Source organism: Alexandromys fortis, unplaced genomic scaffold (genome assembly GCF_014885135.2).
Source record: "Alexandromys fortis isolate MF-2015 unplaced genomic scaffold, M_Fortis_MF-2015_v1.1 scaffold_23, whole genome shotgun sequence".
Lineage (NCBI taxonomy): Eukaryota > Metazoa > Chordata > Mammalia > Rodentia > Cricetidae > Alexandromys > Alexandromys fortis.
This window is the reverse complement of record NW_026067907.1, coordinates 15,026,974-15,044,755: the sequence shown is the minus strand read 5'-3', so window position 1 is coordinate 15,044,755 and position 17,782 is coordinate 15,026,974. Positions and strand designations below refer to the sequence as shown.

Genomic DNA, 17,782 nt, shown 5'->3' with positions numbered 1-17,782 from the left:
CTTCTTATTTAGCTTCTCTAAGAACCCGAATTATAGGCACAATGTCCTTTATTTATGGCTAGAAACCAAATATGAGTGAGTACATCCCATGTTTCTCTTTTTGGGTCTGGCTTACCTCACTCAGGATAGTGTTTTCTATTTCCATCCATTTGCCTGCAAACTTCAAGAAGTCCTTGTTTTTTACTGCTCAGTAGTACTCTAATATGTATATATTCCATACTTTCTTCATCCATTCTTCAATTGAAGAATATCAACCTTCATCAGGCGATGAAAGGAGACAAGAGACAGAGACAGAGACCCACATTGGAGCACCGGACTGAAATCTCAAGGTCCAAATCAGGAGCAGAAGGAGAAAGAGCATGGGCAAGGAACTCAGGACCGCGAGGGGTGAACCCACACACTGAGACAATGGGGATGTTCTATCGGGAACTCACCAAGGCCAGCTGGCCTGGGTCTGAAAAAGCCTGGGTTAAAACCGGTCTCGCTGAACATAGCGGACAATGAGGACTACTGAGAACCCAAGAACAATGGCAATGGGTTTTGGATCCTACTGCACCTATTGGTTTTGTGGGAGCCTAGGCAGTTTGGATGCTCACCTTACTAGACCTGGAAGGAGGTGGGTGGTCCTTGGACTTCCCACAGGGCAGAGAACCCTGATTGCTCTTTGGGCTGACGAGGGAGGGGGGCTTGGTTGGGGGAGGGGGAGAGAAAGGGGAGGCGGCGGTGGGGAAGAGACAGAAATCTTTAATAAATAAATAAATAAATATAAAAAAATAAATAAAAGTATAAAATGTGTTTTTGCGTCTGACTATACAGGTAAAATGTGCTTATCACCTTAAGTGAGTAAAAGAAAACAACATTCCACACTTCTATTTTTCTTGTACTCAGTACAATCCTAGTAAAAAGTTTTCTTATGTATTTTCATAAGCAATGACTTTGAAAAGCAGAGTGGCAAAATAATTATAGGACATTAAACAAAGACTGAGTGGTGCTTTTTTTCTTCCTACTATACAGCCCATTGCACAACACCAGTGTCTTAGGTAGGGTTTCTGTTACTGCAACTAAACACCATGACCAAAAGACAAGTTGGGGAAGAAAGAGTTTATTTGGCTTACACTTCAGCATTGCTATTCATTGCTGAAGGAAGTCAAGAGAGGAACTCAAATAGGGCAGGATCTTGGAGGCAGGAGCTGATGCAGAGACCATGAAGAGGAGCTGCTTACTGGCTTGATTCCTATGACTTGCTCAGCCCACCTTCTTATAGAACCCAAACCAGCAGCCCAGGGATGGCACCACCCACCATGGACGGGGCATTCCCTCACTGATCACTAAATAAGAAAATGCCTTACAGCTGGATATCAAGGAGGCAATTTCTCAATTGAGGCTTTTTCTCCTGATGACTCTATAACTTGAGTCAAGTTGACACATAAAACCACCCAGAACAATCAGATACGTGTTAAAAATGGGTTGAGGGAGCCAGTCAAGAGTCTGCTGGTAGAGATACCAAGTGTTTCAACCTCATAGACCTGGCATTATACAACTAGTCTTAGAATCACATTCTGTCGTTGAACACCTATGCTTATTTTCTATGAAACACTTTTAACAATAGCACCCAAATAGTTATGAAAGATATAATATCCTAAGAAATTAAACATACTTCAAATACATCAAGCTATCACATCAATGCTTTACATTTTTCATTAATAATAATTCACATATGTAAATATTTGTATAAAATGTAGTACTATGCCAAAAGGAAGTTTGCATTTACTAAAGATAAGAATGCAATCCTTAATTCCAAATTATCCTAGCCAATTCTATACAGAAGACAAATCACAGACTTTTTTGAAAAAATTAATCATAAACTTTTAAAATAAAAATATAAAATAAGATACTCAAGTTTTCCTTGCAGTTTATAAACAAAAACACTTGCTGAAACAGTAGTGGGTTTTCTTCTGCATTCATAAGGAGGGGCTGGTAGATAAGCTGGCGTCATAGTTGTTTTTATGGTAAAAATGTGGAAAATGTTGCTGGTTTTCATGGTTGTGATGTATGCCAAGAGAATGGTTAACTGCCTAGACCCTCCCCAAAACTGATGTAATGAAAACACAATCAAAATGCACAAACCTCATTTAACTTCTGAGGAAAACTTTTATATCAGTAGATTCTTTTGTTCACTGCTTAGACATTTAAGAATAACACCGTATTTTCACTTCTCTTTTTCCATGCTATAGTAATTTATGATGGTCTGATAAAAGGAAGGTTTATGGTGTTTCCCCCATCTATTTGCATTTATTTTTTGAGGGTGAACTGTGGTGTCAAAATTAACTGAAAATGTCTTAATTAGTCTTCATGGACACAAGTTTTCCATTTACTAAAATGAGAAGTGCTTTGCATAACAAACAGTGTTATCTTGTGACCATCAAAGCCTTGAACAGCTCTCCTTTCACTGGTCAGAAAACTAAAGCTCAGTCTGAATACCATGTTTTGAATGAATGAACATAATTTCTTACAGCTTTCATGAAATGCTAGCAGCAGCGTGATTCGCTCTGTAATCCAGCCCATCCTCCTCTTTAAGTGTTTTCCATCACTAGGCATCACTGGAAGTGATGTCCACGACACAGCAAGAAGCCTGCTTTGGCATAATGACTTCTCCATGCTTCAGCACATGGCCTTGGCTTTAATAATCCATCATGCGATGATTTGCAGTGCACAAGGGTGGCATTTGGTTATGTGAAAAGGCATAGCAGGAAGAAGCATGTAGGTAGGCTCTTATAGGCTAGCTGCTGGAAAAACATGGCTAAATGCTATATGGTGAAAAGAACATTTAAGATGGTTTTTGAACTCACAAAGAAACAGTGCAAGGTATCATCTCTAGAGAAATTCTTATTCCTCTTTTTCTTTCCTGTTTTTTTCTTCCCCCAACCATGTTTTGGAGGGACAAATGGGCTAAGGGGCTAGATTTGGTTGCCAACACCCAAATACATTTTAAAATATATTTGATTCGGGAAGTCTGGATCTTTTAAAGGAAGGATGTTAACAATCCTCCTGGGAACCTTAAACTATGATGACTTAAACATAAAGAAAAGGAGACTTTAAAATGATCAGAGAAGTCACCCAGAGGCTTCCCTGCTGAGGAGTTTTCATCTTTTTAAAACTACAAGGAGAATGTTGGATTCACCACCTAAGGGAAGTCCTGTCATTTGAGTCAAAATTTATGAGACAATAGGAAAATTCATAAAACAAAAACAAGAGCACTGGAATTCTTAGATCCATGGTCTCTAGATATATTTTTATATGATAAATGCATTCCATTTTAGATATACTATAATGAGTGCATTTATTGACTGTGGACATAATTCGTTCCTGGGTACAAATACAGTAATAATTGGTTATTCATGGCCATGAGAGCCAAGTGAGATCAAAGTTATGCACAAATGAAATCCAGAGGGAATGAGGGGGTCCTAGATCAATTATTTCTCACTGATTCACTTCCAGTACTTTAGCCATAGATATGTACAAGATAATATTGATTTATTACAGGGTTACGAGCCTCTGTAGTCCTACATGAAAAGTTAAGTGGATACCTTTACATACTATTGATTACATAGAAGAGTAACAACACTAAGTTATTCTTGGGGTTTGTTATTCATTAATTTGAGTATTGATTAAACAAAATTTATTAGGTTGATCTTATGTGAAAATAGCAGTGCTTGAGATTATGAAGGTCTTGAGGATATGGGTCCCATTCCTGAGGCATCTATATTTTATTGCAGAGACAAAACACATGCATACATTACCTTAGCATAAGATGCTAATAGAAAAGCAAATAACTGCTTTGAGAAATCGGAAGAGGTAGACTGTTTCCAAGAGAAGATTCAGAGCGTAAGCATGGGCCTAGAAGGTGGGGATAGTCTGAGTATGGGGATGACTAGAAGACATGGGGTGTGGGAGAGTTGGGCCAAAGCATCCAGTATCAGATTCTAGGAGATACAGCTGGAAGGAGGAGAACTGAGGTCAGCTGAGTAGGCTATTGCTGTAGATTTATTGGATTTCAGTAAGATAACGGCAACCACTAGTTTTCTCCCCTAGTCAAAATTTTTATTTAGAAATGATTTAGAGAAAAGTTATAAAGATAATATAGTTTCCCACTAACCAGAAAGTGGTTCATGTTTCTGTGAGTTTTAAAATGTTTTAGTTTTATTCCTTTTAATGTGTGTGTGTGTGTGTGTGTGTGTGTGTGTGTGCATGTGAGTGTAGACAGCCTCAGAGGCCATAGACTTCAGATAACCTGGAGATGGAGTTATAGGTGGCTGTGAGCCATTTGATGAGGGTTCTGGGAATTTACATCTTTTATAATAGCAGTACATGCTCTTAATCATCTAGCCATTTCTACAGAACTCTTATGTTTTATAAAACATAATGATTTTTTAGTTTGTTTTTATTACACTCCTATAATTTGTATGTCTTGTCTCCCAAGTAAGGCACAGATCTTGTCAAATATTTATTTTGTTTTTATAATTATTTAGAAATTCCAACAATATCTTCTTTCTTATTTATCTTTTCTTTGTCTCCTCCTCGTCCTCCTCCTCCTCCTCCTTGTCCTCCTCTTCCTCCTCTTCTCCTCCTCCCTATAACTGCCCAAATTACTTATCTTTTCAAAGACATAGGTTTTGGTTTTCTTAACTAAATTTGCTAGATTTTGACCTATTTTAATGTCAGTAACCTTAAAATTTTACCAAAAGTTATCTATACACCCAATATATTCAATCTAATTTTAAAAAACAGTAAGGCTGCAGAGATGGCTCAGTAGTTAGAAGCATTGACTGTTCTAGAGGAATGGGGTTCAATTCCCAGAACCCATACGGCAGCTAACAACTGTCTGTAACTCCAAGATCTGACATCCTCACACAGACACACAAGCAGGCAAAACACCAATCTATATAAAAATAGGAATAAATAAATTATTAAAAAACAAAACAAACTAATGGATAAATGCAGTATTTTAAAAAAATCTCCAACTTACCTTTCAAGGAGAATGCCCCCTAGTCAATCATTCTGTCCACATTTTTTGGAGTCTCTTTTCCCGCCTCATCTTCCTTGGACAGTGGCTAAAGCTAAAATTGAGGTTTTACCCCAACTTCCCAACTCCCAGCCATCTTTAAGTCCATGTACATTCTCTGTTGATCACATTGTATATGCAGCTCTACCACAACAGATGTGCATGACTCATTTCACTTTCTGAAGCTCTTAACTTCATTTAGTTCGAAGATATCTTCATGCAACGACCAGAGAAGTCTTTCAGAAGCACATCTGAATATATCGTTCACATTCAGGGTTTTGATTTTATTTAGTATAGAATATGTATTCCTTTGCAAGGTGTGATGGCCAAGTGTCTAAATGCTATCTTGCACAAGTTCTTTCCACACTTATACTTTGATAATCCTGAAAATCCTTGAGGTTTCCTCTTTTGGTGTGCCTTTGTACATACCATTCCTTATACTGAAAACACTTTCTCTTTCTCATCTGAATAAGATACTTTCAACTGTATACCTCAGCTTTAATTTACATTCCCCAATAGCATACACAGCATCGATTTGTTAGTCTGTTTATTAAATTATGCCTTTCCTGGGCCAGTGAGATGGCTCAGCTTGTAAAGGTGCTTGCCACCAAGTCTGATGACTTGAGTTCGAGCCCCAGGACTCACACGATAGAAGTAGAAAACTGACTCCCACAAGCTGTTCTCTGCCCTTCACACAAGCACCATGGCATAGTGTGAACACACACATGTATGCATGCACATGTGCATGCACACACACAAATAAACGTAATGTTTTAAAAGCTTAAAAACATAATATTATCTCACTATACAAAGGATTAGAGATAGCACAAAGCAGATATACCAGGCAATAAGGTAAAATAGAGTGAAATATTAATTCAAAGGAAAAGTATAGGTAGAAATTAAAGTAACACCAGGTATGTATCTATCTTTACACTTTTAAAGCTATCTTGCTTTAAAAATATTGGGTTCTATACACCTGCACATGTAATATATATGCATATACATACATACATATATGCATATATATGTTTTAAACAGGGCTTCTTAGCAATCAAGCTCAGAAAGAAACTTGGCTGTGTTTGTTTTTCCATATGTCAGAAATAAAGCACCACTGTTTGTTTCCTGAATGAGGGATGATTTGTTGCATTAAAAAGACTGGTAATTTTAAAAGTTCTCTTGTTTGTTCTTGCAATGATTCTTAAATATAACTCCATAATTACTATAACTTTTTTACCTTGATTTCCTAAGAGTATGGACCATATCCTTAGATTGTTTGAAATTCCCTAGTGACTCACTGGATAACCAGATATTGGCTATAATATAGGCCAATACTTTGTACAGATACACAATTAGAAATATGTCTACATTGTAAATGGAGACTGATCATTTGTTCTCTGGCTGCCCAGACCCTAATAATCACACAGATACTATATATATATTACAACAATGTTTGGCCAATAGCTTAGGCATATTTCTAGATAGCTCTTATATCTTAAATTAACTCATTTATATTAATCTGAGTATCGCCACAAGGTTGTGGCTTACCAGGTAAGGTTCTGGGCATCTGTCTCCTTTGGCAGCTACATGGCATCTCTTTGACTCCGCCTACTCTCTTTTTTCCATCTTGGCTATATTCTGCCCTGCCATAGGCCAAATCAGCTTTATTCATCAACCAATAAAAGGCATATACAGAAGGGCATCCCACATCATCCATTTACACACAAGGAAGAAAAAGTATAACCAAATGGATGAGTATTGTAATAATGATATTTGGAAAGCCCATAATATAGCAGATATATCATGATAAACACATTGATAATGCACTTTCTATGACTTCTGGCTAATACTGTGGATATTTCCTATCTCAAAACTGGAAAATTAAAATGCAAAATGAGTTTTTCAAGGGATTACAAGTAGTCAGAGGCAGACCCTGGGATAAAGACTGGTACTTGATCCTAGCTCTTAACTTTCTTCTTTGGTGTGGAGTAGACTGATTACATAGATTTATGTATTTTACATAAATATTTATTTATTTAGCTTGAGACAGGGATTCATTATGTCGCCCTAGCTGGCCTAGAACTCTCTAGGTACGTCAGGCTGACCTTGAATTTGTAGAGATCCACTTGTACCTGTCTCCTGAGTCCTGGATTAAAGACACATGCTACAAGGATGACCAAATTGATTAATACTTAATTAGGGCAAAATCATGTCAGTGCAGCCTTTCACCTGATAGAAATGCCCTGGTGGAAGGCTTTGTCACTGTTTTCTGGTTCTATACATTTTATTCCAGAATTGTTCTGAAGGGAAAGGCAACAGTTATCTTGGAAATGAAATACTATACTACAAAAATTTGTTCTCCGTAGAAGTGTTGTGGCACATCCCAATATCAACCACTTTTTTTATTTTTTTAAATTGGGACATCTGACTGATTTTTCCAGTATACTTGGTAGGCTACGACTCAGCTTTATTCACTATATCCAAGAAAAGTCACAGCTACTTTGTGAGAAGGTAACTCCGCCCTAGCCCAGTTATCTTTTACTAACAAGGGTTTGGCTGTTCTTACCTGAAAGTTGCCAAAGCAGCTCCCTCCAGGAAGAGTCACATAACTCACAAAGGGAGGCCCAGAGGAGGGCATTGACTCATACACCACCAGGCCTTCACTGGAGAATGTGGTTCTCTGCTGCTGCTGCTTACTTTCCCAAAATTCCTGTAACATCGACACAACATTCACTGCAAAAGACAAGAAGTAGCATCAATTATGAGGGTGGACACTGGCAGAGGCCAAAAGACAAGAAGCAGCATCAGTTATGAGGGTGGACGCACACTGGCAGAGGTCAGATGCTTACGGCTGGATTTTGCGATGTGGTAGCTGCTATTTAAATGGGACATATGCACTATGAGGTTTGCGTTCAACTGTGACGACTCTTTAGTTAAGCATATGTAAAGGATGCTAAGATATGTAACTTTAAAACGTGTGTATTTCCTTTGTAAATTACATCTTTATTGTGTGTGTGTGTGTGTGTGTCAGAGAGAAAGAGAGTATGGGGGGGGCATGTACATGCGTTGGCACCTGTATAAAGGTCAGATGGCAACTTTGGGGAGTTGGCTTTCTCTTTCTATTATGTGGTTCCCCAGAATCAAATTCAGGTTGCCAGACCAAATGGCTGAGCCATCTGACTGGACTGTGTGTGCATTTCTTAATGAGTAGAACTCAAGTGGTTTTAGTACCCCAATTCTAACAAGGTTGCAGTATATCAAATTTATTTTATAAATGATATTAATATCAAAATTTAAAATCTGATAATTCGTCTCTGAAATTTTGCCTTAGTAGGCTTTTTCCAGATCTGATTATCTATAGCCCATATCCAATTTCTCAGACTCAAACCTGAAAAGAGAGAGCCACACTGTGAAGATGTAAGAAATGTAGTATTAATCTGAACTTACTATTCATATGACTTAAGAGAAATTCAGAAAGGAGAAAACTCTTTTATATTCCCTCTGCCCCAATCTAAAGTAGAATCAAAGGCAATTGTCAAATAAGCAAGAGAGTGGAAAAAGCCATGAGTGAAACTAATAACATGGAGTCTTGTAAAGCAGGGTCTGTTAGAAGATTTTGGAAAACACAAGAATGGTGAGGAGGGCCATGTGTTTTAGATTAAATGACCTGTGATAGCCTGCAGAGGTTCCAGATCAAATTAGGCTGGTTTGTTTATCCTGTACTGCAAATTGAATTGGGGAAATTAACAAGGATAATAGAATTGTGGAGTCAAAAGTGACCTTATGAGTCATGTTGGCTAAGCTCTCCCTGATGCAGGAATTCCTTGCCAGCGCTGCTGCCAGACAACTGTCAGTCTGGCCTGTACCTGCATTTGTCACAGTTGGCACAGCAGTTTCAGTCACTGGTGTTACTATGGAAAGGTGAGCTGGTGTTCTTTCCTCTAAGATTTATGCAAGGAGTCTACTGCATTTCTAGAGAGCTCACAGTGTGTTTGGAGGCAGCATTAGATAGATATCTGTCAGTTTTGCTTGTGGGGCATTTGCTCACTTTCATGTGTGACTAGGACAAAAGGTTCCCTTGAAGTATCATGTAGGCTTTACGGTTGGGACTGGGGATTTGGCCAAAGGTTATGCATTTAGAGGCAACAGTCCAAGATTTTTGGTGGAAATCTCCTTTTTCATGTGTGGTTTGGAGGAATATGTAAGCACAGCACTGCTCGATCAAGAAAGAAAGATGGCTTGAGAATTAAGTGAACACAGAGAAGGGTAGCAGAGGAGACAGAGAAGAAAAGACTAAATATTGCTGACGTAGGCTGTGCTCCTCAGTCCAGCGTTGCACAACCCAGGCTCTTTGCTTTGCAGTGAACTACCCAAAACAATCCATCTGCTTTTCCCTAAGTCCCTCGGAACTGCTCTTTGATACTTGCATCTTAAAGTGTAGCAATGCAGGGTCTGTGCATTAGCTCAGTAGCAGAATGCTTGCCTAGCAAGGTAAGGCCCTGGGGGTTTCTCCAGTATTGCAATACACTTTTGTGTGTTTCAAAATCCTGAACATTGACTTTTCCCTGGAAGTCAGGAGTGTCACAAAGTTTGGACTAACAGCAAAAGTACTGCACATCCACACCTCTAAGCTGTTTCCAAGACAATAAGGCTCTAACACCTTCTCCTTGGGGCTGTGATAAACTCATGATGTGTCAAGAATGTTCCTGAGTCTTCTAAGGAATTGGATACCTTTGCAGCTTAAAAAACTATTTTAGGATTCAAGTGTTCTGGGAAATATTAAAAAAAAGATAAGCTTAACACAGGAAAGGTAGATTAAGTGGAATATATGTACAAGTGATTAAATTGAAAACTGGTGAATATAGAACTTTTAGCTTGTTTACAAATTTAAAATATAGTTTTATACCAGTTGATAAAACTCAAAGTGGAAATTAGATATTTTGTATGTGTAATTGTTTCTGGCCCACATCCTTTTCTTCAATTCAAGTTCTGAGAAGACATAGACTTTTTTTAAAAAAAAAAAATAAAGAATCCAGTTTATGTCTCTACATGCAATTGACTGTCTAGATTCATCAAGAGAGATTCTGAAGCCTGAAGCCTGAATCCTGAAATGGAAACCAGTGAGTGGTCTTTTGCTCAACTAGTCAACAAAGATCACTATCTTCGAATTCTAAGTTCATCTCTGAATGAGATTGTTCTGACTGGAGCAGGAAACTGAAGACTCACGATTGTCTAGGTAGGACACACACAAGGGTTTTGGCCCACATAAATTATTTGCATTAAGAGTTCATAAGTATGGATTTAGATTTCTGAATGAATTAAAAAACCCAGCTTTTGAATTTTTCATTATGCAACCATAAAAGATCCCTTTGATGGTAGTAGAGATTTCATCACCCTGAAAAGTGCGGCATTGTGCATGAACACAGACAATGCACATGTCTATCCGTATCTCCTCTGTGACTGTAACTCAGGATGAATGGAGTGCAGCACGAAGGAGGCCAGTTTTGCTGTCTGCAACTCTAAAGGTTAGTTATAGAAGAGGGTGTTCTATTTATAGAAAACAGGCTCTTTTTTGTTTATGGAACATCAGCAAGATTTATAGGCTATTTCAAAGGAAATATGAGAAGAGGAAGAGGATTCATTAAATAGTTTAGTCTTTAGAAGTCTCAGTCCCAAATTCTGTGTACCCCATGTTACAAGTAAACTTGAGCTACCAAGTGTGTGATACTCATCTCTACGTCTAGGGACTCATCTGCATGTGTGTCCAGCTCTATAAGAAATAGTTCATGCTCTCTGTCTCTCTTGGATATTGTTTCTTAGTCATACTCTTGACCTATTTTTTAAATTCTTACTCTTTTCTTATTGTTTCTCAGCAGACAATAAATGAATAATAAAATAATTAATCAGTTAAATACCCCACTAAACCTTGGAACTATTTGTGGTGACTGGTTACTGAAATTTTCATGTTATAATCAGGCTGCTGGTAAGAATATCTTACGTTAACTGTCTCTGCTTAGTGCTCCTTTTGGTTTTTAGTCACCATAGCCTGGCTTCCTTCTACACCACTCCAGTGATACATTTTGACAAATATTGCCAACTCAGAATTTTCAGGCCTCATTTATTTGACTTCTTAGCTAATAATACATATTTCTGTCTTTATCAGTTCTTTTGGCTAGTGGTGGACAGTACACACAGTGTGAGTTATGTGTGTTTTACGCTCAGAATCAAGGTTGCAGTGCAGTCATGTGATACAACATAAACAATCAGGGCTCTGGGAACCTTGGATTAAGTATGCATTTGATTTTGAATTAACTTTTGGCCATTACATATTCAAAAACACTTTGCTGTTACCAATGGATTTTGCCACCCCCACATTCAGTCGACTTCACATGGGGTCCCCACAATTGAGAAATTGTGGTCTATGACACATTGTTTAAAGGTATACATTATTTCTCTCAAAGTTTAGTAAGGTTCCTTTTCCAGTCTCTATTTTCTCTCTATGGTATTTAGAGAAAAACGGTTTTATCAACAGCCAGGACAAGATTTACCTGGTAAATCTGAATACTAAATGGAAGGATGCTAATGACCCTTGGCTGGATACCTGGAGAAAGCACACAGGGACAGTTTGGCTGATGCTGCAGTCAGAGCAAGAAGATAAGCACTTAACTCATGCTAAGTGATGGGGCTGCAGTAGAGAGGTATGAGGTTCAATGGTTGCGGCAGCATTGTAAGAAAAAAATAGGACTATTGGGTGACCTTGGAAACTATATAAAACCGAATTCTGTTTCATGGTATTTATCATCTTAGAACACTGAAAATAGAGGAAGCAATTTACTTCTAATTTATGTTGTTTGTAAAACTTATTAACCCATTTTCCTGCCTTGGAGTGCTTCTTTGGATGCAGTGATAAATCTCCTCAAGATTTTGAATGTTTTGTATACAACAAGATAGTTTGCTACACAGTTTACTGTAGCTAATATAATTTCTCTTTAATATATTCTAAAATTTGATAATAACTGCATTTTGGGAGTAATAATTAGACTGCCCAGAAGTTCTTCTACATGGGAGGTTTTCATTTTCTCCTTCCTCAAGTTTTCCTTCTTTATTATAAAGTCCAGTTTGAAACATTCACAATTAACCAAAGAAGACATGAACAGTGTAAGACACCCTGACTATCTAAACTTTGACACTCGCCAGAAAAAAATCCTTCCTTGGCTTCAGCAAGAGCACTCTCTTTACTTGTCTTTGAACTCCTAAGACATATTTTTTTTCTCCTACCTTGGCTGTTTTCCCCACCCCCATACCTAATTTACCCCACATTTCAGATGAAACACTACCTCCTCCATCATGCCTTACTCATGGAGTGTAGCCTATATGCATCTCCCTTCCCAAGCTCTTATTCCATTAGTGGCCCTGTGTCTTAGCACTTAATCTCCTATAAACCATGCTCATAAAATGGATATGGTGCTCCTGGCTACATTTATCAAGTCTGACTTGGCTGGCCTTTCTTTTGGCTAGAAGAATGGAATGTTTTGTGGTAACAATTCATCTAATAAACTATAGTTTTCTGTGATTTAACTCACAGCAGACTATGGGATCCTGGAAGGAACATGCTCTGGTTCATTCTACTCTGTGCCCTCCCAAGTTTACAACGAGAAGATAAAATTATCCTCTTAGAAACAGTCATTGTTCATTCGGAACCTCAACAACACTTTGCATGGTCTGAACTTGAGCTATTTGTGTGATTGACTGAATATATAGAAAATAAGTAAATTTCACTAGTTCAGAATAGGAATAGGAACAGGAATCAGAGGAATAGGAGAGTTCTGTAATAGGCTTTATGTATGAACCCTAGTGTTACTGAAACAGCATGGCTGTGATGGTAGTAACCTGCCCCCAGCTAGATGGGATGCCCCAGAGATGGTTCAGAAAGGAGAAACCTAGTCAGAGTTAGCATGTAACAGACAGCTGTGATCTCACATGGACTGTATCTTTATTAACTATGGTGTAGGAAAGTTGTAAATATTATTGTGGGTCCATTTGTCTTTACTTTAATTGATTTATGCTCCCTGCATGGAGCACTGTACTGGAAATATCTTGAAGGATCAGTGGGACAGAACATCCTAGTTAACAGACAATTATGTACTGTTACAGTCTATGTGTGATCACTAACCCTGAAATACAAGAAAGTTCAAAACAGGCCTTTCAGCCCACGGAGATTTACAGTCTGCCTGAAGAAATATTATATTAATTATGTAATTAATGAACAAAATATTAAAGCTCCAAATTATAGAATAGAATGAATAATAATATTTAAAGTGTAAAGAAAACATGGCACAGTAATTAAATAATTGCAAAGTGAAAAGAAGATGGATGTGGGCTGATGATGTGGGAAGTCTATCTGTATATGTGTTGCTTTATTGGTTAATATAAAGAAGCCACTTTGGCCCGTGATAGGGCAGAGTAGAGCTAGGCAGTAAAACTAAACTGAATCCTGGGAGAAAGATGGTGGAGTTAGTGAGATGCCATGTAGCCCCCTCCGGAGACAGATGCTGGATGGAGCTTTATGAGATAAGCCACAACCAAGTGGCAATATACAGATCAATAGAAATGGGTTAATTTAAAGTATAAGAGTAAGCCAGAAATACACTTAAGCTATTGGTTGTTGGCAGGAGGTGGCCGCTTGTTGGTTTCTGGCTGCCTGGCTAGCTTAGACCTGAAATAATCACACAGAAACCATATTATTTAAATCATTGCTTGGCCCATTAGCTCTAGCTTCTTACTGGATAACTCCTACATCTTAATTTAACCCATCTCCATTAATCTGTGCATCATCAGCACTTGTTTCTCTGTGGGTCCTGCATGTCCAGTGAAGCAGTCCAGGCAAAAGCAATTTCTTGCACAAATGGGTAATCAACTCCATAAGGAGCCTCTTCAATGCCCATCTTCTTCTTTTTTTTTTTTCCCATCTTCTTCTTGAAGTAACTGGTGCTACCAGGAGCAGACATGTCTCACTGTCATGAAAAGTCGTAAGTTCTTAAACATTTTAAATGCTGTATTCTGAAGGTCTCTAAAAGATTTGAAGAATACCTATCTAACTGAAATATATCTGTATACATCTAGAAAATCTAACTAACATGACGACAAGCTTGACTATTATATATGATTATCTATTAAACTATATTTCTTAATTATACATTACATTTTTTAAATGAACTACATAATCACAACACCTTAGTCAAGAGCAGAAATATACATATAACAAGATTGACCTTAAATTTGTATCATTTAACCAAGATCTATACCAATGCAAATTATTTATAGTTATATCATATCCCCCTTTAAATGTAAACAAACATTTATAGACAATATTTGGGAACATGTACGTACTTTCTCCAAACTGCTTCCTGCTCTTTGTTGGGCAAAGTATTTTCTTTGTGGGAGCATTTACAGCAACCATTCACGGGATCTATTTCCATCAAACTATACTGGTCTGGAAGAAATCCACAGGTCCTTAGACTCAAATTTTGAAATCAAGATACCTTTATGTTGGTTTAACTTAGCAGTCCATACAATGAAATGTGTCTCTGTACTTAGCTACTTCACAGTCAAAAAATTCACAGAAGACACAATAATATACATAATCAAGACTCTCTGTGAATTTTCCATCTTTAAGTGGCTTATTTTTTCTTTGCTCCTTTTAATCTATGACTGTTTATACTCTGTCTCTTAAAAGACTTTATTTTTTAAAAATGATTTATATTTTATAACTCTCTATACTCTTTTTTTTCTCTTTCTCCCAAGCCAACATACATTTATACAACACTGTGACCCATTTAGCAGTCTTTTTTTTTAATCCGGATTTGTCTTTATTGCATATCTGTAATTATTTTCTGACCAGAAGTGGTTTTTAAAATGCTAAGCAGCTTGGTCTCAGTGGCCCTGGGTGCTGGCTCCACCTCTCTCAGGCTTTAAATATAGTGGAGGTAGTTTTCCTCTGGCTCTAGGCCTGCCAAGTGGGAGCTGTCCTCACCACCTAAACTCTCTGTAGCACCATGCAGCATACAAACCCTTTTTTTCTGAGTAAAAGCTTAATCCATCATGCAGTGCACTGCGTGGCCTGAAAATATATCTGTGTGTGGCAGTCACTTGTTAGTTCCTGGCTGCTCAGAACCAAAATAATCACTCAGAAAAGCATATCATTTGCAACACTGTTTGGCCAATAACTTAAGCGTATTTCTGGCTAAACTCATATCCTAAATTAACCCATCTCTATTATTATGTATATCGCCATGTGGCTGTGGCTTACCAGCTAAAGTTCCCAGCATCTGTCTCAGGTGGCAGATCAATGGTTTCTCTCTGACTGTGCCCTTTTTTTTCTCCCAGCATACAACCTAGCTTTCCCTGCCTTGTTTTGTTCTTCTCTGTTGTAGGCTCAAAGCAGTTCTTTATTCATTAACCAATAAAAGCAAGACATAGACAGAAGGACCTCCCAAACCAATTAGCCTAACAGTATCGCAAATAATATACCTTCTATGTGATTATTTCTAGTCAGGACAGCTGGGAAACAAATCTGGGTGGCCAGGAAACTAATAAGCAGCCACCCCCAACAGGCTGAGAGTTCTAAGAAAAGTCTATGCAGGAGGAGAGCCTAATCTGAGTTTCTCCTTAGGGAAATGAGATAGACACTGGAAGAAAGAAGAAAAGTTATACTCTCAGAGAAGTAATGATGGCATTAAATGAAAAAATAAGGAGACATTCATTTTTAAAAGAATTACACAAGAAGGTGATAAGAGAGTAGATTAGAGACATCTGGAAGTGTCTGGGTTCTTTATAAGTCTGAAATGATCATCAAGTGCTTGGCCATAGGGGAATGTGAATGATGTAGAAAGGAACAGGGGTGGAACTGTGAACAGTAGACAAAGACCAGGTAAAATATAGAAAAATTTAACCTTAGATTTATAAAATAAATCATGAATCTCAACATTAAGCAGTAGATAAAATAGTGGGAAAGCAGAGGATGCTTTCTTGCAGAACTTTAAGCAAGAGCAAAGGAAGGGCTCGGGCAAACAATCTGATACGCTGCAGAAATATAGTTTAAGATGGGAAATAAATGATCTTCACAGTGAGCTGCTCCTGAAGAAAGGGCCCTGTATGTCCTAGCTTACTCTCTAGGGTCATGGTTGGGAGCCACCTTAAGGATGAGTTTTCAAGCTGGGTCATGATGGCACATGCCTTTAATCCCAGCACTTGGGAGGCAGAGGCAGGTGGAGTTTGAAGCCAGCTTGGTCTGCAGAGCCAGTTACCAGATAGTCAGGGCTACATAGAGGAAACCCTATCTTGAAGAAAACAAAACAAACAAAAACAGCAAGCTTACAGCAAAATCCTTCTGGAAGAAGGTCTAGCTCTTTCATTTTTACTTCTGAAGATCCAAAGGTCTCTACCTATTACAGACAAACAGAAGACTGAGGAATTGGTTTGAGCCAGAAAACTGGTTGTGACTTGGATGTACGTTCACATGTAGTGAAATGCAGGCCATGGTGCACAGAAGAGGGTTACATTTGGAAACTGCAGCCAGAGCTCTAGGACAGATACTCCATGGCCAGACACATGGGATCACACGATATCTAGGCCTCACCATCCCAACACAGAAGACTTTGGTTTCACTGCCATGCTGCAGTGGGTACGACAAGAATGATTATCTAGCAAGAATCCCATTCTGGTCTAACCTATTTGGACGTTAGAGCAAGAATGACTCAGTGTCTTTCTTTTCTCCATGCCGTGTAAATTGTAAACTGGAAGCCTGGAGGGGGGAGGGAAAAATTATCTTATCTTCTAATTTTTCAGCTGAAGAGAAACATCAACAATTTTCAATATTTTTTAATCATTTGGCTTTGTGTTGGTTTTATTGTGTTTTCTCCTTAGTCTTATTTTTTATTCCTTCATCCCATATGCCTATGTAATTATTAATTTTTATTGCTAACTCCTCTAGAGTATAACCACTATGTACCTATCCTTCTGCATGCATCTGTGAAGCTGTTTCCAGAAAGTTTTAACCTGGCATCACCATCCCAGGGGTTGGAGTTCTGGACTGAATAAAAGGAAAGAGTGAGATCAACACTAGCATGTGTCTCTCTCTGCTTACTGACGATGCAATGTGACCAGCTACCTAGCCTCCTGCCAGCATGCCTTCTTTTTGACACGGGCTGTACCCTAACAAACTAGAGTCATCAGAGAGGAGGGAGCCTCAGTAAAGAAAATGCCTCTATAAGATCCAGCTGTAGGGCATTTTCTTAGTTAGTGATCAATAGAAGAGGGCCCAGCCCATTGTGGGTGGTGCCATTCCCAGAATCATGATCGTGGGTTTTATAAGAAATAAAGCTGAGCAAGCAAACCAAATCCATAAACACATTAAAAATCATATATCATGAGCAAGGTGATTTTACATCAGAAATATAAGAATGGTTCACCATAAGCAAATTAATAAACTTAATGAATCATGTAAGTAGAATAAAGGAAAATGAATTGGATATACCCTTTTCAAATGAAGTATAGGTGGTCAAAAATACTTAGAAAACTGTTCAGCAACTTAAAAATCAGAAAAAAAACAGTCTGGAATCCATTGAGGTCCCATTTCACCCCATTCAATGGAGCTGCAGATCATCTTGTTAATCAAAGTAAGTTAGATTCAGAAAGACAAGAATCATGTGTTCTCACATGTGT

The 17,782-nt window shown here is 38.1% G+C and overlaps 1 protein-coding gene across 1 annotated transcript in view; it reads right to left on the bottom strand.

Annotated features, from left to right (window-relative positions):
• Window positions 1-17,782, bottom strand: part of Lix1 (limb and CNS expressed 1) — a 54,919-nt gene that overhangs the window by 27,143 nt on the left and 9,994 nt on the right. The window contains exon 2 of the mRNA XM_050135857.1: window positions 7,626-7,792. Coding sequence (XP_049991814.1) covers window positions 7,626-7,792 — 167 coding nt within the window. The remainder of the gene's footprint in view (window positions 1-7,625; window positions 7,793-17,782) is intronic.